The following is a 27664-nucleotide window of genomic DNA, read 5'->3' as shown; positions in this document are numbered from 1 at the left end:
GACAGCTGAGAAATATAGGTAGACAAAATTGTAGCAAAGATGGAAAATAAAACATGTTATAAAACCTAAAGTTGGCAAAATGATCCAAATTCCATATGGGATGAATGCAAACATCACTGGACTGAGAATCATTTGACGACACATTTTCTGTGGGCCCACTTGGTCCTGGGCACCGATCCAGACACTGAGGATGCAGTGGTAAACATAGCTCAGCTGGTGGCCTCATGATGTTTACATTTCGATAGAGGAAAGATATAGGCAACAAAAAATATTTCACATTATTTTAGATAACTTTAAAGGGAAATAAAGAATAGAGCCAGGTAAAGAGTTAAGAGAGTGAGAGCGGGGCAAGTTAGGCCAGGCTGTATTAAAATGTGGCCAGTAGCTCACTGTGAAGGCTTGGGCAAGACATTTAACCCCTTTAAGTTTTCTTAGCTCCTCTAGCTAGCTCTGTCTAGAATAAGAAAATGGTTATTTATATCTTTATTTCTATTTCTTTTGCACTCCACTTTGATACTCACTCTCATTTCCTGAAGACTCTGGCCCCTGACTCAGAGGCTCCCTCTCTGTACCTAGTCCTGCTTGCAATTATCCTGTGTAACCTCTGAATCTATATTGGAATTAGAAACTTGTTTTCTGTTAGTGACTTCCTCATTTATTGTCGGGCAATGTGGTTTCAGTGATGAGTAAAAGAGATCAGAATCTGTCTTTAAGAAGTACAAGTGAGAGGACCAATATAAATTCAAATTGTTTCAGAATTAAGCAGAAGATTTGATATGTGCTTTGGAAAAGCAGCATGAATGATGCTATATATACTAATAGTGGAGAATCTAACCTGGTCTGGGAGGTTAGGGGAATCTTTCTGAGCACAACATTTGTACTGAAGCTTGAAAAGTAAGTAGGCATTAGGTGGGAAAAACAAGCGAAGAATGTCCTAAGTAGAGAGGCAGTATGGGCAATGGCTCATGTTAGGAAAAAGCAGGCACTTAAAACAAAACAAAACAATAGAAAGCAGGGCAATGTGGAGACAGGAGACCGAGCAGTACATGGGATCCAGCATAAGGGTGGTGAAATGAGAAGGCTCATACTACATGAGGTCCTATAAACTATTAAATATTTTTATTTTGAGAACAATGAAGCCATCAAAGTGTTTTAAAGAGAGTTTTACCATCAAATTTATATTCTGAAGGGATCACATAGCTATACTATGTAGGGAAGAAATGAATGAGGGAAGATTATTTTAGGTTGGAATGACCATATGATTTATCATGGAAATCTGTATGGTGTTAAGAGTGAAAGAGGACACTAATTAATTACATTGAGGCAATATATGTAAACCATGTCTGCCCAGGGCAAACTAGGACTATGACCATCCTAATATAAGGCTATTGCAACAGTCCAGGACAGAGATGATGAAAGATTGGGGAGGGGTAATAACAGGATAAACCCAGAGAAGAAAGCTGATCCAAGAAATATTTAGGAGGGAAAGCAATTAGACTGGCGATGGATGTCCAGGAATGACCCCTAAGGTGTTGTTACTTAGATGAGTGGTGTTACAAAACTTGAAGTACAGGATATTACAAGGGAATATCATGAATCTGATTACAAGAAAGGATCATGAGCATATTTTTGAGACATCTAAGTGGAATTGTTAAGTAGGCAGTTAGATATATATATAGTCTGGCATACAGAGGACATTTCTTCATCTCTTATGGTTGTCTCCTCTGCCAGTCCCTTCCATTTTCTTTTTATTATCATCTCTGGACTCCTTGAAAACAGGGCCTAGAAAAGGACTTGGGTGCTGATAGTTTATTTGGGAGCTGATCCGTGGGAAGCAGGAATGAAGGACCAGAAGTGAGACAGACAGAGAAGGAGGAAATGTCAATGTAATGTGTATAACTGAGATTACTAGTATGGGAAGCAGGGGATGGGTTATGCCATAAACTTTCTATATTCCAGAGAAGCATAGAGAAAGCCTCCCACAATTGAATTCTTAAAGGAATAGAGGTTAAAAGGTATCCATGGGCTTGCATCACCCATGGGTTGAGGGTTGCTCACCCATTATAACTTCTAGTCTGGGTTGGTGCACAGGATTTGTGGGCTCCTGGCATGTCAGAAAAATCCCTTGGGTAGAAAGTGGGAAAATGGGAGTCATTCACTTGATACGGGATGCTATCAGCTAAAAGGAAGTCTGAGCTCACACAGGACTGTCTACTGTAGCTGCAGTTGCAACCAGAGAGGGAGCAAAGGCATGAGACTTCAGGTACCAGAGGCATCTGCTCTATTTGTAATGATAATATTTTGGAAACTTTTTTTTTTCCTTTGGTAGTGAGATTTTTTTTTAATCCATAGATGATTACATTGAACATACACATAGAGTTTAAAGAGTAATTATAAAGAAACACCCCATGTATCTACCACCTTGATAAAAAATAATAGAATATTGTTGATACCTCAGAACCCACCCTTGTATTCCCCACAGCACAACCTCTTCCATCCTCCCAGAGATAACCATTCTCCAGACTTTATCCTCTTTTCACCTGCTTCCTTCTTCAGTTTACATTTCATGGTTCATCATTTCAGCCAATCCTATAGCCATTATTGACTATACTTTCTAGCTATTATTAATTTTCTTACTCCAATTTACTTTCATAGCATCTGTCTTGCAAAAGAAGAACAATGGAGGAATCTTACCCTCTATCTCTTCTATCCTTTCTCCACCCATTTAAAGAGAAACTTTTTGAAAGTCTGGCATTATTCCACCCTGGTTTTCTATTTCTGATTCTGGCCACTCCTCAGTCTCCTTTTGCTGGCTCACTTTACTCTGAATGTCAAATCTAGAAATTCCTTAGGGTTCTGTCCTAAGTCCTCTTCTCTTCCTATTCTCTACACATCCCTTAGGTGATCTCCACTCTTGAGACTTCAGTTATGTTTTGTTGTATGTGCTTATAACGTTGGTATTCATATTTTTAGCCTAAACCTCTCTCCTGACTCATGTGGCTAGTCTACTTAGTGGTTTTGCAAGCATCTCAAACCCAGTATATCCAAAATTAAACTCATCATTTCCCAAACTCTCAAATAGTCCATAGTTTGGTGACTTCTACCACCATCTATGCAGTTTGCCAAGCTAAAGTTTGAGTATTCTATTTGAGTTCTCCATATTTCCTCCCTCTCTGTCAGTTACCAGGTCCTATTGATTCTACATGCCAGCATCTCTTTAATCTGTCCACTCTGTCTCCATTCCCTTTCTTGCTTCCTTAGCTCAAGTTACTATTCTCTTATCTGGACTACTGAACAGCCTGCAGGGTTACTCGTATTCCATACATTCTCTACTTTTTCACCAAAGCAATCTCTCTAAAACACAAATATAATCATGTCACTGGCTAAAGATTCTTTTAATTGTCCTTCAAAAAAATGCGATGATTTCTCTAATATGCCTTAAAAAGAAATTTAAGAACATGCCTGAATTTTCAGCTTCATCCAGGACCTCTACTCTGACACATCCCTCAACTGCTCCCCAACCAATTCAATGCTTCAAATGCCATATTGGCATTTTTAAAGACATGTCAGGCTCCTTCTTGCCTCCAGCCTTTACTTATGCCTTTCTCCTGCCTGGAACATTCTCCCCATCCTCTTACCTCTTTGCTGAGGTATATTTATGTATTCTTTGTAAGTCTCATCTTCAAAGTTCTTTTTCCAGAAAGCTTTCCCCAACAACTATACCACCTCAAAACATATTTTTTACTATATGAGCCAGCAATCGCACTCCTTGGTATTTACCCAGAGGAGTTGAAAACTTCTTTCGACACAAAAACCTGTACATGGATACTTACAGAAGATTTATTTATAATTGCCAGAACTCAGAAGCAACCAACATGTCTTTCATTAAGTTAATGGATAAATGAACTGTGTTACAACCAGACAATGGCTCATATAGTAAAAAAATATGTTTTGTTTTGTAAAAATCCACCAAACTGTCTTCTAAAATAGTTGTACCATTTTAGATTCCCACCAATAATGAATGAGTTTCCTGGTGCTCTACACCCTCACCAGCATTTTGTGTTGTCAGTGTTCTCAATTTTGGCCATTCCAATAGTTATGTAGGTGGTTCATTGTTATTTTACTTTGCATTTCCCTGACGATATATGATGTGGCACATCTTTTTATGTGCTTATTTGTCATCTGTATATCTTCTCTGGTGATATATTTGTTAAGGTCTTTGGGCTATTTTTAACATGGTTGTTTGTTTTCTTATTGTTAAGTTTAAAGAGTTCTTTCTATATTTTCTATAGTGGTCCTTTATCAGATATGTCTTTTGCAAATATTTTCACTCAGTCTGTGGCTTATGTTCTAATTCTCTTGAAAAACATTTTTTTTTTTTTTTTTTTAGTCCGTGGAATTAAAACCTACAGTTGGAGAAGGAACTTCACAAGTAACTAAGAGTATATTGGGAAATGACTTCTCATCTGCTGCTTCTAACTATATACTTTATTTCTTTCCAAATCTGTCCCACCACCCATTTTTGTAAATAAAGTTTTATTGGAACACAGTCACACTCATTCATTGTGGACCATCTATGGATGCTTGTGTACTTAAAAGCAGAATTGCCATTTTGACCTGCAGTCAAAAGTGTTTACTATTTCGTGCTTTACAGAAAAAAACTGCAAACTCCTGATCTAAAACTTTCTTGAAGTGATTTACACCATTAACCCATACCTCTTACTGAAATAGTGTATTCTATAAACTAATAACTTACTTTATAAAATAGAGATTTTTTTTTATTTGCCTCAAATTACGTCTTCTAAGCTTCAAAATGCATCCCCTAATTATAGTGTGCTATGATTTGGTGAATACATTCCTAATCTCGCTAGTGTAGATATTAGAACAGTAAATCAGAAATAGGAAGATAAAAGCTCTGTCCTTGATTTGAAACTATACTACAAAGCTATAGTAATCAAGACAGTATTGTATTGGTATAAAAACAGTCACATAGATCAGTGGAACAGAATAGAGAGCCCAGAAATTAACCCACACAAATACGGTCAATTTACTACAAATGAGTAAAGAATATACAATGGGGAAATGACAGTCTCTTCAGTAAATGGTACTGGGAAAACTAAACGACCACATACAAAAGAATGAAACTGGACCACTATCTTATACCATATAAAAAATTAACTCAAAATGGATTAAAGAATTGAACATAAGACTTAACACCATAAAACTCCTAGAAGAAAACCTAAGCAGTAAGCTCCCTGATATTGGTCTCAGCAATGTCTTTTTGGACATGACTCCAAAGTCAAGGGCAACAAGAGCAAAAATAAATAAATGGGATGACATCAAAATAGCTTCTGCACAGTAAAGGAAACAATCAACAAAGTGAAAAGACGACATGCTGAATGGGAGAAGATATTTGCAAGTCATTTATCCAATAAGAGGTTACTATCCAAAAATATAAAGAACTCATACAACTCAATAACAAAAAATGAAACAATTCAATTAAAAAATGGACAGAAGATCTAAATAGACATTTTCCCAAAGAAGACATATAGATGGAGAACAAGTATATGAAAAGTTATTCAGCATCAATAATCATCTGGGAAATGTAAATCAGACCCACTATGAGATATCGCCTCACATCTGTCAGAATGACTAGTATCAATGCCACAAGAAATAACGTTGGCGAGAATGCAGAGAAAAGGGAACCCTTGTGAACTATTGGTGGGACTATAAATTGGTGCAGCCACTATGGAAAACAGCATGTTGGTTCCTTAAAAAATTAAAGATAGAACTACCACATAACCCAGCAATTCTACTTCTGGATATCTATCCAAAGAAAACAAAAACATTAACTCAAAAAGGTATACGCACCCCTATGTTCATTGCAGTATTATTTACAATAGCCAAGATATGGAAACAACCTAAGTATGTATCAAAGGACAACAGATAAAGAAGATATGATGTGTGTGTGTGTGTGTGTGTGTGTGTGTGTGTGTGTGTGTGACAGAATACCAATCAGCCATGAAAAGAATTAAAATCTTTCCTTCTGCAACAATATGGATGGACCTAGAGGATATTAGGGTAAGTGAAATAAGTTAGACAGTAAAAGACAAATACTGCATGATTTTACTTACATGTGAAATCTAAAAAAACAAAACAAACAAAACAAAATGAAACCAGATTCATAGAGAACAGATTTGTGGTTGCCAAAGGGAAGGGGTGAAAAGGGTGAAGGGGATCAAGAGGTACAAACTTCCAGGTATAAAATAAATAAGTCACGGGATGTAATGTACAGTATGGGAAACATAGTCAATAACAATGCATTAACTTTATATCATTACAGACAGTAAGTAGACACTGTGGTGGTCATTTCGCAATGTATACAAATGTCCAATCACTATGTTATGCACCTGAAATTAACATAATATTGTGTGCCAATTATACTTCAATTTAAAAAAAAAGCTTCTGTCTTGAGTCCCCTTTTATTTAGTTTTCCCAACTATAGCAAAAAGGATAATCTCCATTCTTCAGGGATATTTTAAAGATTAAAGTAGAGAATGCATACTTGTAAAGAATTTTTTTATTTATGATCATACAGATTTCAAAATATTGTTTTCCCCATTTCCAGCTTCACTGACTATAGTTATAACTTGTTTTAGTTGATATTCATGAGGCAGTCTGACCAACTTTATCATTCATTTAGTTACTCTGCCACTGTCAATTTATATTCCCTGAGTGTGCCTCTCTTGGTGTGGTTTATTACTGTCCTCATCTTTTCTGCCCACTCAGGTCTACCCACTCATTCATTTCAATCCACTTGCACCCATTGCCTTGCTCACACTGGCTTTTACTATAATGTAAAAAATATATTCAGATGTAAAAAATATATTCAACTCTAGGAGCATGCTTAAATGGGAGACTCACTAGTAGAGAGGCCAGCCATATCCATTTTGATGAGTTCTAATGAGGCTGTTAAATTCATTTTATTTTCACAGAAATTTTAATATCATCTAGTCTAGAGGCTTTAAGTATTTTTTTAGCATATAACTTCTGTTTCAAACGAAATCTTAAAAAGGAACACACTGAGTTGTAAAGCACAAAATAGGGGAGGGCAGTGGATGGTTGAAATTGGAGATGGGAGTGAAGGGAGGTACAGGGACATATTGGAGGGGCATCTACCACTTTGAGGGTGGAAGGGGAGACTCTCCAGAAGAGATAACAAACCCTAGGTTTCTGATTTGTGTACTTGGTTGGATGAAGTCCAAGGCAATATTCATTTCAATTATTTCACGCCAAAGTAAACAATAGGGTCAAATTTATTCACCACTGTTACTGAACAAAGAAAACACAAGATACATTTTTGGAAAGTCTGTTCTAAACAGAAAAAGAATAAAAGAGTTTACCAAGGCAGTTATGGTAATCCTTAAGAAGAGATTAAATGAAGTCCTGCTTAAATAGATTTCTTTAATTGATTTAGAATTGCAGCCGGGCACCGGACTATAGTGCCTTGTAGTCTTTTCTGGGTCTATTTTTTTTTTTTAATTCTCCTGCTTTGCTGGATGTTTGACCTTGGACTGACAGATATAGAACTGTGAGAATAAATAAAGCCAAATAGTAACATTGTGGGAGAATCAGACCTATCATCTCAATGCCTATTTTTGTCCCCATAGCCCTGTCTTTCAGGGAAGGAAAAAAGAGAGAGAGAAAAGGAGAGAGAGAGAGAGAGTGACAGGGAGCTAGGGAGGGAGGGAGAGAGTAAAGGGGGAAGGGAGAGAGGGAGAGAGAGAAGGGAAGAGGGGGAGAGAGAGAGAAGGGGAAAGAGGGGAAGAGGAAGAGAGGGAGAGTAGGAGAGGGAGGGAGGGAGGGAGAGAGAGATTGATTGATTGATTAAGAGATTGAGAGATTACATATTTCTTCCTGAAATTACTTCCATAGCTACAAGGTTAGTACTAAGCATCAAGGATGCTAATATTTTAGATCTAAGTCTACTCACATAGCTTTAATATGAGATTTGAATGTTAAGAGAAGAAAGAAGGGAGAACAAGGAGTATTGCTATTGAATTTCATTTGGAAAACATACTACAAATGTATGAACAGTATGGTAGAATTGATTCCACAGTCTACTGAGTCCAGTGCATCATCTACACTACTAAGATCAAGTATGTTTAACATAAAGGTGAAAATAAAGGCACAAACTTTAGAAAGATATGGTTTCAAGGCCATGTTGCATTCACTTAGTAGCTGGTTTTCTTCAGGATAACAATTTTCTGTAAGCTTTACTTGCCTCTTATGGTAAAAAAAAATAATAATGTTGAACCTATATCATAAGGCTGTTGTAAGAGTAAATAGAACAATGCACAAAGAGTACTTAGCAAAATGCTTGGTACGGGGCAAGGCATTAATGCACGTTAGCTCTAAGATAAATATTAGGTATGTTCGGGTCAATGCAAAATCCAGGGGGGATAATTGAAATAAAAGCAGGTATTATTTTGAAAAAAGCTATGATATGCCTAGGCATTATTGGAATAGAACCAGACTGTGAGAACTTAGAGACCTCCTAACAGAGTTAAACATGAAGTGACAATGTTGTTTTGCCTGATTTACATCAGACCTTCATTGTTAAAGCACATTTCCCTCAATATGTTCAATATGAAGCATTTATTCATCCAGATAATAGATACAAATCCAGGCATTCAAATGTTGCTTGGAGTCAGGGATCAAAATGGAAATCCCCCGAATCATAGAGATTCGTGTCTATAAACTCTCTTATTATATTCGCTTTCAAGGAGGTTGGAAGGAATAGTGCCAGCTTTTTAACCAGAATCTTTTCATTACTTCTCCCTGTTGTGGTCGCAGCACATGCTGTGAGTGACCTCCAGAGATCCTCAAGCTGTATGCAGAGAGCAAATTGAATCTGAAAGGTTTATTAGATAAGTTTGTCTTTCAGTTGGTGGGAGTGAATGTCAGCCGTATTGTAAAAAAAAAAAAATATATATATATATTTTTAAATATATATATATTTATATATATAATATATATATAATATATAATTTAATTATATATAAACTATATAATTTTAAAAATATATATATTAAAAAAAATAAAAAAATATATATATATATATTTTTTTTTTGTGAAACTGGGCCCTGACCTTGAAAAAAATCTCAATTCAAAGTATACAATTTAATTCTGAGTTGTGTCCTTATTTGTTAAACATGGAGTGCAGGTTCAAAAGAGAAAGGCGCATTTCACCTTAAGTAAGAATTAGTAAGAAAAATAATAGGACTTCTCTTTTGTTCTTGCTGGACTTCGTAAGCAAAATGCTTATAACCAAATCACAGGGTTAGAAAAATACTAATAATTGAGAAAAAAACTTTTCACGCTCACTTCAATATGAGAAGTAAAACTACCTCCTCCACTTAATAATCCACAGTAAACATTACAGGGATTTATTTATAGCTTTTATACATAAATTTCTTCAAGAACAAAGAATAATCCTAAAAAGCTAAAGTGACATTGGAGATTGACTAGTATGTTTTATTTCAATATCGTTTCCTACTTTTTTAGTGGCATATTATTTAGTTCCTGCTTTTTAATGTTGGAGAACAACGATTTTTTGAATTTATGATAATTACTTCAAAATCAAGAACTGAAAGTATAATTTTGACTTTTTTTTCTATCGTAGGTCTATATTGCAAATTAGGCACTAGCAGAGTTAGCACTTTTAGCAATTTTGCCTAAGTATTAGAAAAGCTAGGTTGAATGTATGTTTAATGAACTCATCATGGACTGGCAAGCATTTTGGAAAATAAGATTAAGACATATTTTCTTAAAAATATTGAAGCTGAGAGAAGGAATAAACTATATAATTTTAAGAGGAAGAGAGCATGGTATCATATAAAGTAGAGGTTCCCTAATTGAATATCAGGATGTAGATAAGAATGAGAGTTAAGAATGAGACGGGAGTTGGATTTAGCCTGCCAGATTGCAGGAAAGTTACAGCACACCCCTATTTGATCAATACTGTAGTCTTAAAAAATTTAGGGTGTATCACTGAGAGTTCGAGGCTGAACATATCTGTCATCTATGTCTAAGCAGAAAAAGTGTTGAGATATATAAGAATGCTGAAGAGCTGAGATCAAACTCAGGCAATGTGGGTTTGAGTCTAGATTCTGCCACTAAACAGCTGGACAAGCATATGACCACTTAATCTCTTTGATATTATAATTACATGGGAGGTTGACTTATTTAAGGCAACTCTAAAATAAATGTACTGTTCATTTGGTCGAAATACATTAAACACCTATCGCATGCTAATCATTGAACAAAAGCTGTAGACATTGATAAACAAGATATAAAATAGGATCCCCTTGGAACTTACAGTCTATTAGAAAATAAAAACTAAATAATTACAAAATAATTTAGTAATCAAAATAATGATATGAATATGAAAGAGAAAAAGTATTCTTTAAGATTATATGATAAGAGGCTCAAGGAAAGAGTCTTGTAGAATAAAAGGCATAGCTGAGAACTAAAGGATGAGTAAGAGGGGAGATCATCCAGGTAAGAGAGTAGGAGATATGGAAACCCCGAGTCCAGGAAGAAGCACACAAGCTAAAGGAAATGAAGAAAGCCAGAGAGGCTGGGCTATGAAGTAAAAGGGGGACAATAGAACAAGAAAAGTAGATAGGGGAACCGCCACATAAGGCCTGTGGGCCATGTTAATAATTTGAAGATTTACTCTAAAAGCAATAGGATACAATTTAAGGATTAAAATAGAATAAGATTTACATTTTGCATTATTATTCTTTGTGGAGTATGTTTATATGGAGAATGGATTAGAGAGAGGTAAATCAAATTAGTTAGGAGGCAAGCATCCAGGTAAAATATGATGGTTGCAGAAGAAATAGAGATGGATAAAAGAATTTGAAAGATATATAAGTAGTAAAATCAGTAGAGCTTGGTAGTTGATTGAATGAGGAAAGTGAAGGAGAAAGAGGTGCCCATCCAGGATCACTTACTGGTACTGGCTTGAGTGAACTGTGTTGCCATTTGCTGAGATAGGGAATATGAGAGAAGAGGGGGAAGTAAACTCACTAGTTCAATTTTGTACATGGCAGATTTGAGGAGTCTGGGAGACATCCAAGTGCAGATGTTTAGTGAATGGTTGGGTATATGGGTTCCCTCGAATTCACTCCAATCTGCATTTTATTGCCCTACTATTCTATCCAAGTTTGCTAAATCCAAGGTTGGGTCTCAGGCTTTTTATTACTGGGCAGCATTTGAAACAGCTTATCAATTCCTTCTCTTTAATTCACTTCCTTCTCTTGGCTTCTAGGTTTCTGTCTTGGTTTTCCTCTTACTTCACTGACTACTTATTGCTATATCTCCTACCTCTTACCATTGGGATCCTCTCCAGGGCTCAATCTTTGCATATCTTCTTTTCTACCTACATTCACCTGTTGGCTTTAACTAGCAAAGTCTCATGGCTCAGCTATATGCTAGAAATTGCATATTTACATCTCAAGATTGGTTCGCTCTCCTAACCTCAAGGTCATATAGCCCTCTACCTATTCTACATCTCCATTTGGATAACTGGTAGGTCAATGTAACTTAATTTGCACAAAGCAGAGATTTTTATATTGCTTTCCACCATCCTGTACCTTCTACCATCTTCCCTAACTCAGTAAGTGACAACACTATTCTTACAATTTGCTCAGGCCAAAAACCCCATCACATTTTTTTATTCCCCATATCAAATCTGTCAACCAATCCTGTTGTCTCTAGTTTCAAGACACATCCAGAATCTATCTACTGCTCATCACTTCCATTGTCCCTGCACTGGACAAAACTATCATCATTTCTCAACTAAATTATTGCAATAGTCTAGCTGGTCTTCTCTTGCTTCCACTCTACTCTCCTCCCTATGGTTTATTCTTAACACATCCTGAAAAATTTTGGCCAGAATATGTCAGATCATCTCACTGCTGGGCTCGAAATCCTCCATTGGGTCTTCATTTTACACAAAGTGAATGTCAAAGTCATCCCAACAGCCTTCAAAGCTCTCCCTGATCTAACCTCATCTCTTAACTGCTCTCCCCGCTTCACTTGTGCTCCAGCCACACTGGTTATTCTTCTAATACTAGTCATGCTCCTATCTCACGGCCTTTGTTAGAATGCCATTCCTTGAATGCTGCGGCCCAAAATGTTCTTCCTCCAGATATCCACATGGCTCACACTCTGACCATATTCAGGTCTTCACATTAATTTTGCTTTTTCAGTGAATTTGTCTATATAATTCCCACCCTCGAATTACATACATCTACTCCTTACATTCTTCTGTTTTATTTTCCATTCGGTTATCACCTCATATCATGCAAATATATTGTATTTATTTTCTTTATTTTCTATCTCCACAAATGTCAGCTCCATGAGGACAGGAATATTTATTTTTTATTTTTTCACTGCTAATTTTGTGAATTAATATATATATCTAGAACTCAAAAGAGAGGTGTGGCTTTAAAGTGAGAATGTGGGGAACTTCAATATATAGTTGGTACTTGAAACCATATAAGTGAATCAGATTACCCAAGAGATTAAGCATGTGGAAAAAAAAAAAGCGGGCCTACATTATTTTAAGCACTTAAAAGCCATATAGAAAAGGTTGAGCCAGCTCTGAAGATGTTAAAGAGTAGCCAGGGAGGCAAGAGGAAAAATAGAAAGTGGTGTTATATAAGCAAAGAGATAGAAGAAATGTTTCAAAACAGGAGTAGCCAATTGCATTAAATGCTGCTAAAAGTTTAGTGAGATAAGGATTAAAATGATATTTTAACATAGAGATAATTTCTGGTCTAAGACACTTTTAATAGACTGAGGGAAGGACAAAGCCATGCTGCAGTGGAGGGTGTAGTGGGGGAGAAACAGAGACAGGAATACGGATGACTCTTTCTAGAAAAGTGGCTGTGAATAATAGGAAAAAGATTTGTCAGTGCCTGCAGGAGACTCTGTGGTTGAGGTAGACTAGTTCTAGGATGGGGACAACATGAGCATGTATAAATGCTGCTGATGAAATCAATTTAAAGATACTTTATATTGGAAGGGAAACTTTTTTTGGATGTTCCAATATAGAAGGATATGACTAGCTAAGCTAAAATGCAGCAGAAAAGTACTAGGTACTCAAATAGTTGTTCAATTTAATATGAGCTCATAGTACGTTACTGCCAGCAGAATAATACCATCATATAAAGTAGGAAAATGGTATGCAGACTTTGTCATCTGACCAAGTCAAGGGTAGACCAGTGATTATGGAACAGCATCCAATTCTGAAGCCTACAACAGAAAAACTATGTTGAGCCAGCTCTGAAGATGTTAAAGAATAGCCAGGGAGGCAAGAGGAAAAATAGAAAGTGGTGTTATACCCTACACTTGGAAGGGTAGAAGAGGGGTTACAGAGAAGTTTAAACATTAGAGAAACAGATGTGTAAACATCTGAAAGACAGCATTTTTGTTGATAGGCCATGGGGACTCACCTGATTTACGCAAGAAAAGGAAAGTTTGAAGGGAGATTAAATAACAGACTTCAAAGTGTTAGGTAGCTAGTCAGACGTGAGTGACAGTGGGAACAAAGGAATAAGGGCCCAGCTCAGAGACCACCCAAAGGACACCCTATTGGTAGTTAGAGAATCCCTCCTGCATCCCCAAAGGACAAAGGACAGGAGGGCCATAGTCTTAGCTGGCCTAATCTGAGTACAGATGCCTGCGCTGAAGGTACTACCTTAATCTGCCTACAATTTAAGCTTCACTAGAATACTATGTTTATGCCTGGAAGTTCATGAATCTAATTATAACAGACTGAATTCTGGGTAAGCACATGTGCACTAGAAAAAGTTATATAGCAGCCAGGCTTCAATCAAAATGACCTCACTTGCCAAACACCTAAGAATGTCTTTGGAACCACTCATCATGGCCCCAAATATAAAGCGCCCTCCCCCCCGGGGTTACAGCTCTCTATCTTTCCTGGCTATACCCATACTTCCCCTTAGGGGTATGTAACCTCATTTTCAAGTGGTTAGATGGTTTTAGGCTTGACCCGTCTTCTACCTTACCTGTGCTTTTAATAAATGAATATTTCTCATATTCACTTAGTTGAAATTCATTTCTTCTGCAGTGAAAAATACCCGAAGGTGTGTGTGCTTCCAGAACTCCGATTGCTCCAGCAGTAACAAAAGAACATCTAAATGTTCAGTGAGCAGAAATATTCTTTGCTTACTCAAAAAATAATTTAAACAGTAACTGGAACTTGGGTTAGGCAGCTGAATGTCTTGAATATAACAGCAGTGTTGAAATTCCATCTACTCTTCTTCATTTTTAAAGGAGAGAGTAGGCAGTTAACCTTAAGATTCCTTCTAAGAGAGAGAGAGAGCCTTTCCTGAAGATAGTGGAGTAGAATAAATGACCTCTCAAAGACCTTCCAGATCACAATCTTACAATCTACAATTTAAGTGCAAACTGCTACGGTTTCCTTTTGGAATCTTCCTTCCTTGAGGGTAAAGTTATATTCAATGTCAAAATGACTCAGCAACATTTTAGGACACATTAGGAGTATATGGAGAAGTCTTTTGTGGGCTGTAGGGTACTTATTCCATGAATATGTTTGCATAGTTCTAATTTACCTGTAATAATAGCTTGAGAAGAAATTCAACATTGTGGTATACTCTGTAGTGATTTCCAGCAAAGGTCTTTTTTTTTTTTTTAAAGCGAGATAAATAATATAAGAAGGTTAAGATAACTTTACTGCCAAGAACCCTTTATTTCTGTTACAATGCAGGATGTGGGTAATTGAAACATCTCTAATGATCAGAATACTCCATTCAACTAGTGATGTTATTCTCCTCTTTCTCTTACACACACGTGCGCATGTGCGTGAGCACACACACATACACATTCTCTCTCTCTCTCTCTCTCTCTCTCTCTCTGAAACTTCCAGGAATGTTTCCAACATGCATTAGAAATGATGGATTAGAGCCTCTCTTCCTTTGCCAGTTCAGACGCCAAAGGTTGGCCCTAACTGGAGATCATAACCAAGCAATAAAACTGCCAAAAGGTTAAGAGAAGGAGAAAAAGGGAACTTCATCATCACAAAATAGATAATTAATATCTAAATACTCCAGTTTTCACAGTCTATCACTGCCTTGGAAAGTAACAATGACAGCACTGTTATATCCTCCCTGTTAATCCGGGGACACTGTTGAAGAACCTGGCCTGGGACCAGGGATACCCACCACCTACATACCAAGACTTCTTACTGATCAATGGGAGCAATGCTGGGACCTCCCCAGCCAGGGTTTTCTATTGTCACATCCCTTTGTATAGCATGACACATGTCATATTTCAAGCACCCTCACCTCACTGGTGTATACAAATGTGATTTAATTAATTTACTTATTGCTGCCAAGAGTTGGAGGGTCTCTGTAGCTGCTCAAGTCTTTGAAATATCCTGAGGAAGATCTAAAATTTATTTCTTATCCTGTTATTATAATTGATTAGGGGACTCCATATATTGTGGTACAAAATCTTATTCCTAATGTATTTGACTTTGAGAAAATTTTTAATGTTTAGAGGTTTTAAGTATAAAATCAACGTTGGAGAGCCATGTCCTAGGTGTTTTTAGTAGAGTAATCATCTGTTAATGAGGCAGAGAAAGACTTGGATCCACTGAAACTGATATGCCTTATCTGAAAGCTTCAGCTGAAGCAGAATCAACAGTAGGCAACATAGATGAAACAGGAAAGGGTATGGGTGGTGTTGGGGCCCAGGGCACGCCGCCCCAAAATATCACACAGTGGCATACTGACTACTTTGAATTAAAGTTACTTGAAAAACAGCCAGAGCAAGGGCACATTGACCCTCCCTTGTATTCTTGAATGCAGGAAACAAACCTCTCTGTGAAAGGTATTCATTCTCTTTGTTCCAAAGGGGCTGAAAGTACGTTATTTCTAGAGTTAAGGAATCCAGCGCCCAGAAGCCTGTATAAAGAAACCTTATTTCTTACTAATTTACTACCTGAACTCTCTTTCTGTTTGGATTCCTTACTAATGAGCCTCCAAACCTAAGTTTCTTCGCCCTGTCAATTCTTCACAAATTTGTTTCTTTGTCTAAAAAATACGAAAAGCTGGATTGGTTCATAATTTCTCTGAGTATCAATTGTTTTCTTTTCTCCTGTTAATTTGTTCTTGTGTCAATTTTATTCTTAGTCCAGTCATAAGAACTCAAGAGGGTTAGGAGGGGGAAATTCCCCCTCCCACACAGTGGCACCTCTCTGTGTTTCTGAGAAAGCTGGGAAGCCAAAGGGGAGTAAGAATGTAGGAACTAATTGATAGCTTCCTTCCTTCTTTCTCTCATGACCACTGCAGATAAATGAAGGCCATTTTCACAATAAATTGTTTTCTCACAGCTTAAATCAAACAAATAAATAGTGGTGCCAAGATATTTAAGCTCCAATTAACCTCATGCTTTTATCAAGCTGCCTAGATATTTAAAGTATTATTGAAATAGCCTTGGAATGCTTTATTCAACTATAGACCTACAAATAAAGTTCAAATAATAAATGTATAAATAACCTTCTGTATATTATATATTTAAATAGAGCCTTCAAAAATTCAAATGAAGATAAATAAATCACTGCTTGAGATATGGTATTCTGATTAGTAGCATAAGCTTTGGAATCAAAGAGTCCTATCTTTGAATATCCACTCTGTCACTTACTAGCTCTGTAACCTTGGACAAATTATTCAATCTTTCTGACCCCTGGTTTTTTCATCTGCAAAATGAGAATCGCAACACAACTCATTCAAAAGGTATAACTATGGCACTAATCCTAAGACTTGTATTAATTTAGGCTAACCCAGAAGTTGACCCTAAGAGACATGGATTTAAGTACAAGTAGTTTCATTGACAGATGACACCAGAAAGCTGTGATGGAAGAGTAAGGAAATGAATAGAAATGGGAAGGAAGTCTATACAGAGCATGCTAACAGATCATCACTATGGGCAACTGTGGCTCAACCTACTGGAGACCTCTGTTGTGGAACATGCCTCAAAGCTGTCCTACAAGGAGTGAAGAAGGTAGGATATTTATCCACCAACTCCTGTCCATCAGTGTTTGAGCGCTATTCCAATAATGTTTCTTCCCCAGCACTTCCTACCTGCTCTGCAAGTCCTGTGGCTAGAGAAAGTGTCTGGGAAGAGTCACAGGTACTTGAATTTAGAAGCCTGAGGGTTTACAGGAAGGATGGATGCTGAGGGGCTGTGAGTAACATTAAAGGACATTTTCAACCCACCTTCCACCTTCTGGTTTTAGTAAATAAAGTGTTATTGGAACACAATCATGCCTGTTTATTTACATATTGTCTATGGTACGACTACTTTTAGAATACAATGACAAAGTTAATCACATGACCCGCAAAGTTGAAAATATTTACTATTTGGCTCTTTACAAAAAGAGTGTGTCGATTCCTTGTCTAGTTGGTAGTACAACTGAGATTAGAATTTAGGCTTCTTGACTTCCAGTGCAGCAATTTCCTAGTTACACTTGAGATTTGTTCTCTCCAAAATTAATTACAGGAAGAGAAGGTTTTATCAGTGTTTAATCAACTAAGAACCTCTATTAACTGGCACTTGTATATGTCTATATATACAATGTTCATTCATCTCATAGTTATTACACTGGGACATTTGAAGAGCTCTAATATCTTGATTTGGAGTCTTCACATTATGTTCTACATGTAATTTCTTTCAAAAATGCTAAATTGGGTGATGTGAATGTTCTCAGACCCAGCAGCTTGTGGTTAAGAAAGGATTCACACTGACATTTACAACCAGATTTTCTGGCTCTTTGCCTCCATCTGCCATGCAGGCCTTTGCAGTCTCATGCAAAGTCCTATCTACCTAAATGTTTCTGAGAGTTTCCAGGGAAGCTTCATATAAGCTTGGACATTCTCCTCACAGGTGTTTGAGTTGCCCTGCTAGGTCAATACTGCCTGGGCTTAATAGGCTGTCCATCTACTTGAACTTCCAAGCTACAAAGTCCTATGGCGGCGGGGAGAGGAATGGTGGTGCTAAAATAACCTGGAGTTCCCTTTGGCATCCACAACACTGGATCTCACTCAAATTTTACTCCATGTTACATGCAGGGATGAACTCCTTCTTCACTCGCCATAGGTCTATGGCAGTAGTTCTTAAGGTGCAGTCCCAGGACCAGCAGCGTCAGCATTACCTGGGGACCTTTTAGAGCTGCAAAATCTCTAGCTTCACCCCAGATCTACCGAATCAGTAACTCTGGGTTGAAGCCCAACAATCTATGCTTTGATAAGAAATGAGTGCTTTTAATATATGATAAAGTTTGAGAACCACTTACATAGGATATTGGATACAGATCAACACTTTCATCTCTGCTTCCTCCACCCTTTTCTCCAATGCAGTGGTTTGTGTGTAAAAAAGGCCACAATAAAGCCTCCTGTATAGGCCTCTGTGCAATGACATTGTAGCTTCTCCCTTTAAGAGGTGAAGTTTATTTCTCCACCCTTTGAATCTAGGCTGGCCTTACAACTTGGTTTAACTAAAAGAATATAGCAGAAGTAATGTTGTATAAATTCTAGAGTCTAGGCATCAAGAGGCCCTATAGCTTTCACTCTTACCCTCTTGAAACACTGTCCTGAGAATGGGATATCATGAACCCCAGTCCAGCCTACTGGAGGATGAGAGGCCTTGTGAAGAACTAAGGTTCTCCAGCCAACAGTTAGCTGTCACATATCTGAGCGAGTGCATTTTAGACCATCTAGATCCTGCTGTTTACCAGATAACTCCATGCACATGAATGATGCCCAGCAAGACCTCCAGTATAACTATCTAGCTAATCACAGCCTAAAACGCAGACCCACAGAATCATAAGCAATTAAATAACTCTTGTTTTAAGCCATTACATTTTTTTTTATGCAGAGATAGATAACTGATACACTCAGGTATCCAAGCAACAACAATTGCAAAAAAGCTTTTTTCCAGCATGCCTATTTGTCTTGTAAATTGAAACAATTTATACTGCTCAGACAGGACCATCTCATCCTCATCACATTATATAATTTAAGTAAACAGCCATAAAGGAGCTGGGTTTAGTATTTCTTAAAAAGGACTTTTGGGCCTCAGTTTCCACATATATAAAATAATATTTAAGTAGATGATAATTTCAATCATTATTCTAAGTTCAGAGTTCAGTAATTCTAAGATATTCAGAGTTCTATAATTCTAAGAAATTCAAATCCAGTAAACTGATTTTTTAAAATTCTTTAAGTAGAAAAGATGCAGAAACATATCTCACTTTTACTCCCCATACATCCAAAATTTGAGTTAAATAATATTAACTACTGGCTAGCTTCCTCCGTATCTACAATTTCCATTAGGTTCTTGGACAGAGAGATAGTGCAAGGCACAGCAAAAACACAACAAAACAAAACACAGGCTTCAGAGCCAGGATTCCAATACAAAACACTTGAATTGGAATCCTGGCTTTGTTTCTTCCCAGCTGCGTGGCCTTAATCTAGCTATTTCCACTCCAAGCCTTGGAATCCTTACCTTTAAAAAATTGCTTATAACAATATATACTTTGCAATTACTTTAATATTAAAGACATATAGTAGAAGCAGCTAGCACAATAGTAGGAGCGCAATGGGGAAAAAACTTACTATGATGAATTATAAATTACATTGTATTAAAATATAGTATATTAAATAATCATATCAGAAATATATTACAAATTAGATTTTCTTTCTTATACTGTATTTATTTTAGATTAACTTTCCAGAAGTCAGAGATATAAGCAATTCTTAATTCTGACGCTTAAACCATTATGTTACAGAAAAAAAAAATGTTTTATTTGAATAAAAGTAGCTGTGCAACTACTTAAATCCCAATTGATTCTTTTCATTCAACATTTATGCATTTAACATTTTTACATGATGCCCAGCTCTGTGTCACTTTGCTATATGAGATGAAAAGCCCTTGCTTTTAACAAAATTCCTCTCTCCCTCACTTCTCCAACTCTGACCCAAACTCCACCAGTGGCTTAGAGCTGAGGCCGTTCCCAGACTCTCCTTACTGGCAGCAATGTGGAGGGAGTAGCGGGAAGGCAAGGAGTGACAGGAGAGATGAAACTCTTAGATGAAAATGAAGAAAGTTGGGCGGGAGATATGAAAGATGTCCTCCACCATATATTTGTCAGCAAATGTTCCCTTGCCCCCTGCTCTGGTCTCACCTATCTTGCTTCAATTCACGGCCTTTACTCTGGTAGTTCCTTTTCTTTCTAGAGTACTTTCCTCCAGATATAAGCATGGCTCACTTCCTTACTTCCGTCAGTTTTCTGATGTTCTCAGATATTCTTTTTACTTTATAAAATTTATTGGGGTGACACTGGTTAATAAAATTAAATAGGTTTCAAGTGTAGAATTCAATAATACATCATATGTATATTGCATTGTGCATTCACCACCCAAAGTTAAATTTACTTCAGTCACCATATATTTGTCCTCCTTTAACCTTTATCTAGCTTCTGTGGCCAAACTATAGACAGTTATATCCTCATTCCTGTTCCTTTTGTCTCTTCTTCTGTTTTCCTATTCTTCATAACTGTGTTTCTCAAACATCAGTGTGCATACAAATCATGTGGGGATCCTATTCAAATGCAGATTCTGATTCATTGGGTCTAGGGTGGGGTCTGAGACTGCAATTCTAAGTGCCCATTTGACATCAATCTGTGAATTATACTCTGTAACACTGACCAATATCAAGATAGTATCTATTTTCTTCTTTTTTAGCTCATTATCTTTCTCTTCCAATCAGACTATATCTTTCATGAAAGGAGGGACTTTAGCTTATTCTCTGCTGCATCCTCAGCACCTACTGTGATACCCAATACATAAAAGTTACTCAATAAATATTTATTAAGTGGATGACATATATGTTGTTGGAAATGAAAACTGGAATTTTGAATGTATTTTCCATTAGAAACATTGTTACATTTAGATATTTAACAGGTGAAATAGATTTCTGTGCTCTGGCTGTGTAACTTCCTATCATGAGTAAAGTGGCTTAAATAGGGGCATAAACCCATAATTATGTTCAGAGTTCAACAAACTTATAAACAAATCATTGGGACCCAATTTCTTTTCAGAGTTAGAGTTAGAGGCTGAACATATGAGAGAAAGTTAGAGAACAAATACAAATAAATGATTATATAGGGACAAATGCATATGTGCTGAAGCAACCAAAACTTTAAAGTTATAAAAAGAAATAAACTTGGTATAATTAGTTGAATATAAAGCCTGATATAGCATTTTAGTGTCCTGGATTGACAAAAAAAAAAAAAAAAAAAAAGAATTCACCCCGCACAGATCTTTTTCAAGTTTCCAGTGTCATTAAATAAATCTAACTTTGATGAATGCTCAGATACCTCAGGGAGCACATGAGACACACTGTCCCCAAATCGTAGGGCCTCTTTTAACCTAAGAACTATATGTGTCATCTACTGAATTATCATTATGCTACCCTGGCTGTGACCTTTTTGATGTGGTGTATTGCTACTTGATATAAAATAAAAATCAACTTTACTCGAAGAGCCAGTCACCATGCTTCAATATTTCAATCATTTGAACCTTGAAAAGTAGACAAGGCCAAAAGCAAACAAAAAACAAAAAACCAAAACAAACAAACAAACAAATATTTTTAGTTCTGCCTAATTATAGAATTGGTACAGCAAAGAAGTATTCTGGCTCCCTTCACTTGAGTCGGCATTAACATTGTCATGAGATTTTATGCATACCTTCCACTAACAAATGAATAGAAAGTGAAATTAAAAATAGACTACAAATATGCAGTAAAAATAAGAATTAAAACTATAGTTAAATGAAGAAATATTACTCCTCCAAGTTGGCTTATGGTGGTCACAGTCTATTTTTCTTTTTCTTGAACTAAAAATGAAAGAGTTTCTAAAATTGTTTTCAAACGGGACAGGGGGAAGTGCTAAGAGGACTGTGTTTCTGTAGTTTCAGGGATTTGTATGGGTATCTTTGAAAAATATTGTTGAAATGACATAGGATTGAGATGGAACCCTCATGTATTTAAGTGCTAGTGGGTACCTGGTGCTGTGCTCTGATCTTTTCTGGGACAACACACCCATTCCTGCTGCTGGGAGTACTGGTCAATAAAGGTGTTCCTTACTAGCAATTGCCTTTGGCCTTCAGAAAACACTTCTAATGTAGTCTCCATTTTCTCTCAGTAGGTAGCCATGGGCAATGACTGACTGGTTCAGGAATACAAAGGCCAGACCCTCTCCCTGCAATTCAGGACAGCTCTACAGGGCCAGCCCAGCTCTAAGGCCCCTGTGGAATTGTCTCTGGCTTCTATTACAGTCAAATCACCCTTCAGCCTCTTCTGCTGTCTGTGCCTTTCTTCACTGTTGTTATTTCTCTAGAAAATACACTCCAATCTACTTTTGTCATCCAACACTCTGAACCATGGTCCATTCCCAAGGAACCTACTCTAAGACATTTTGTAGAGTAAATAGCACAAACGTTTATTACTATTCTCAGAATAGCAACAAATTCTCCCTTTCACCCAGAAATCACCTTGCTGTTGTGCATTTGAGTAAATGGCTATGGCCATAGATAATGGGATCCAGCATACTTACAGGCTCCGAAAGTGGTCAGTCCAGGAGCTGGGCCAGGCTGTTTTGCCCTCAGCTCTTGAAGTAAATGGGTTACCGCCTTCCACTCAGAGCTCAGATCTTCTAACTTCCTCTTTAATAGAAAAGCATACAGGTTATTTATTTAATTAACATCTTGAAGATACCTTAATTCATGAAGTTATTAACTTATTTTGTGAATATATTATTGCATTTCTATTGTATTTTACTTCTGAGTTAATTTTTTCTGGGTAAAATTCCTTTCAAAGGTACCATAATTACTTTAGCAAACCAGCCTGGAAATATGTATCGATTATTTGCTGCATACAGGCTCTTGCTCCAGGCACAATTTCATTTAAAGGAAGTAGAGTACCAATATTAATAAAAGCAAAACAAACAAAAACCAGTGTATCTCCGCAAGTGGCTTAACTCTTTTAAATAACATCTAGTGTGACTACATATAAGAATTATCCAGATAACATTAAAAATATCTTAATGTCCTGGCTCATCCCAGATCAATCATATTAGAAACTCTTGGAAGGAGAGACTGTGACACACGTGAGAATGTGTACTCTACTTCAAAAATGGATTCTTGTCCCAAATGGTGTCAGTCTCTTCAGGAACTGACCCCTACCTAGAGCTGCCTTGCCTAAGGGCATGCTCTTCCCTACTCTCATTCAATAACTGATCAAGGTGAGAGTCTAAAGGCTCAAAAAATGCCTGGAAATTTGAAAACTGGCCCTCATGAGTAGATACGAGCTGACTTCAGTACACCACTGGGTAGCCATATAACTACAGCAGTCCCCTCTTATCTGTGGGAGATACTTTCCAAGACCCCCAGTGGATGCCTGAAACCATAGATAGTACCAAACACTGTATATACTATGTTTTTTCCCATATGTATATACCCATGATAAAGTTTATTTATAAATTGGGTACAGTAAGAGATTAATAGTAACTAATAATAAAATAGAACAATTATAATAATACTTTGTAATGAAAGTTATGTGAATGGTTTTGGGGCCATTATTAAGTACAATAAGGGTTACTCGAACTCAAGCATTGTGATACCATAACAGTCAATCCAAGAACCAATGGCTAGTAAGTGACTAATGGGTGAGGAGCATAAGCAGCATAAATATACTGGACAAAGGGATGATTCATATCCTGGGCAGGACAGAGCGGAATGTCACAAGATTTCATCATGTTAGTCACAATAGCATGCAATTTACAACTTAAGAATTGTTTACTTCGGAATTTTCCATTTAATATTTTTGGATTACAGTTGACCATGGGTAACTGAAACCGTGAAAAGTGAAATCGCAGATAAGGGAGTGGGAATACTGTACTTATTGTCAGTAGAATGTGAACAGAAAATTTGTCAGTTCTGGGCTGAGGCTTTTCAAAAATGAGTGAGGTTTCTTTCTTTTTCCACTGGCTGAAAGCAGAGGGCTTCAGGTCCTAGAACAAACCTTCTTAATGAATTATGCGGACAGGGTTAATTCTAATGCCTTTGATCTGTGGCTCTCAAACTTTGGGATCGTCAGAATCACCTGGAGGCCTTGTTAAACCACTGATTTCTGGGTCCCAAGAACTGGCATTTCTAATAATTTTTCAGTTAGTGCCAATGCTGACTGTCCAAGACCAAAGCCCAAGCATCTATTATATCTAATAAGTTACCTCAGCATCTACTATGAACTAGATATGCACCATTCTTGACAAAAATAAGAAAATAAGCCCTTAAATCATTTTCGATAGGAGTTAATTATCTTGAGGAACCTCACTTAGAAAAAGTTGCCAAGAGAATAAATTCTAAAAATGAATCACTTCCTAATTTAACTATCATTTTGCTCTTGAGATTATTTATGTCTATCGTGTCTAATATTAACTCAAGTTGGGGCTTTTAATATTTTCTCCCAGGGTGCATGTTGTTAAACATTTACCATCACATCAATGACTATAACTGTATTTATTAAAAACATAAGCCTTGAATATAAAAGCAAACAAACAAACAAAATGCCTCTGATCAGTGAGTAAAACTACCATTGAAAGTCATGTCATGTGGAAGATATTTTTCCATTCTGACATCAGAGCTAAACACTAAGAATTAAATATTATAAAAAGTTAGTGAATTAATATATATTTCTTCTCTTGATTCTCTTGCAAAGTTTCAGTGACTTCCCAAGGACAGAATATTAAGAGCACCTAGCAGTAACCATGCTGATAACAAAAGGTAGTAATAAATAGAGACACGACAATAAACATAAAAGCAAATACCTAGAAAAATGTAATGATCTTGGTTATTTATTGAAGGGATAACAGTACAACATATGGTGAAGTCTCATACATCATTGAACTTATAGGAAGTACAGAGAGAGAGAGAGAGAGAGACAGACAGACAGACAGACAGACAGACAGACAGACAGACTGATTTGAATAGTGCTGGGATCTCTCTACTAGTCTACTAAATAAGCAGATGGCCTCAGACTGAGGAGAGATGGAGTTTTCTGTTCCTTACAGTTGCCTTCGGTTCTATACTCTTCTTATAGTGTAAGCACCTTACTGCCTTGATTCTAATATTTAAAAGTATGCATCAATCTTGCAATTTGGCTTCTAAAAGCAAATTAACTACTTCATCTGGGCCTCAACTGAAGAAAGAGTGATCTGTATTGAACTTCATATTTCATGTGTATCATTGTATAATGAAACAAAACAATAATTGATGCTGATAATGATGCCCTGAAAATTAAGAAAAGTTTAAATTACTCTGTGTTTTTGAATCGGAAGTCTTGGATTTCAATCCTAACTCATTACCACTGGTTGTGGGATTGTTGGCAAATCAGATAGGTCACACAGATCTATCATCCCTGAAATATGGATATGACACTACCATCTAACTCATAGCTTTATTGGAGAAATTAAATGTGATATTTTACGTGAAAAGAACTCTGTGTACTGTAAAGTACTATAAAATTGTTGGTTAGTTATTATGCACTGCTTAATGAAGCAAAACAAGATAGTCAATAAAAGTTTTCACTAAAATAGTTAAAATGAAAATATTTCAGTGCTTAAAAGACTAGGTTTGGTTATCCAGAAAATAACATGTTTATATGTTTAATTTACTTTTATTATTACCTAAATTCTGAATAGTCTATTCATTTTTTGAATGTTATCTAGCCCACTGTTATCTCCAAATGGGTAAAATAGTTACTATAATTTCAAATGTAGAAAAATGTTACTATAATTTCAAATGTAGAAAACTGTATAATTTAAAATTTGAAAAATAAAGTAGTACCCCAAAGTTACTGTAAACATCTGAGGATACTGCAAAATGTCAAAAATGCAGTAAGCTCAGAATTGCATAAGCTCAGAATTGCATATTCCTCAATCTTTTATAATTATAAGCAAATGACATCACATAAAATGCCTACAGATTTTGATTCAGGTGGTTACAAAAATAGTCTTGCCACTTCAACTATTTGGTATACTTTAGAGTTGAAATTAATTATTTATGTATTGTGGAAGTTCTTTTTCATTTGGCTTTGTTTTGCTTTTTGGTCCTCTGGCATGCACTCATATATAGTATTTGCTCATCTTTTCTGTTAGGCTGCAAAGTTCTCTTGGGTAGCAAAAATGTTTGGCTGCAACAACCAATGCAGCATTCTTCACATAATAAACTTTAAGCAGTGCTCAATAAAGATCTGTAAAAGGTAATAATTTGCTGACTATGTCAACACTTTTTAGCTGAATTTAAGTGAACCAAATATATGTCTAAAATCCAACATCTTTAAATATAAAATCAGTGGAATTATCATTATCAAGTCCTATTCTTGATTAGATTTCCAGAATTTAAAAACTTTGAATATAATTTTACTTATATGTGGAACCTAGAAAACAAACAAGCAAACAAAACAGAAACAAACTCATGGATACAGAGAACAAACTGATGGTTTCCAGGTGGGAGGGTTGGGGGTTGGATGAAATGGGTGAGGATTAAGAAGTATAAATTGGCAGTTACAAAATAGTCACGGGGATGTAAGGCACAGTATAGGGAATATAGTCAATAATATTGTAATAACTATATATAGTGCCAGGTGGGTACTAGACTAATCGGGGGGACCGCTTTGTAAATTATACAAATGTCTAATCACTATGCTGTACACCTAAAACTAATATAATATTGTATGTCAACTGTAATTGAACATTTTAAAAAATATTAAAAATAAAGCATCTGTAACATGTTTAAATAAATAGACAAAAACTTTGAAAACGCTAAGTAAATTGCAGATTCCAGGCTTTCCTTACAAGAGTTAAAATGTCAGCAATCATAGCGGATTCATATTTTGCCCAAAAGGAGAAACTTCAAGATCATATTATTAAAATGGCAAACTTAGTTTTATGATAGGGGACTTTTGTGGCTGAGTATTATTTCCTATTGTATATAATTTGCTTGGAAATGGTAATTAAATGTTAAGACAATTATATCAAACAATGTGAAATTTCTTCTTTATAAAGAACAGAAATTAATTATAAGAAAAAATGATTTCTAAATATAGCTTTCCTTTTTTTAAATTTAAAATGGAACACATTTTTAAACTCCGAGTTTGGGATATTTGAAATTTAAAAATCTTATATTTTCCTCTTGTATCCATGTTTGGCATGCAATTAATATGTTATATGAATAATTGAATCCACCTATGGCTCTATATACACAGACATGTATATGAATACTGTAATTGAAACATCTATGTCTCTATGTCTGTCCCTATAAGGACAATTAATACAGCTGAGGACCAGGGGTGGAAGTTAAATCTATAAAATGCTTGCGCAGTTCCAGTATGAGCTACTGAGTACGTCTAAATTGAGACTTTACCTCCAAATATTTCCTCAGAAAGGAGTCTGCTCATAGTAGAGCTTTGTAATGTCTTTTGTATC

General features: G+C 36.3%; 1 protein-coding gene across 1 annotated transcript in view; it reads right to left on the bottom strand.

Moving 5' to 3' along the window:
• Positions 1-27664, bottom strand: part of DMD (dystrophin) — a 1897222-nt gene that overhangs the window by 610036 nt on the left and 1259522 nt on the right. Inside the window, 1 exon segment of the mRNA XM_039846417.1 lies at positions 22736-22844. Within this exon segment, the coding sequence (XP_039702351.1) occupies positions 22736-22844 (109 nt within the window).

This window comes from Pteropus medius, unplaced genomic scaffold (genome assembly GCF_902729225.1).
Source record: "Pteropus medius unplaced genomic scaffold, Ma_sr-lr_union100, whole genome shotgun sequence".
NCBI lineage: Eukaryota > Metazoa > Chordata > Mammalia > Chiroptera > Pteropodidae > Pteropus > Pteropus medius.
The sequence above is the reverse complement of the archived record's forward strand: the minus strand, read 5'-3'. Positions and strand labels throughout refer to the sequence as shown.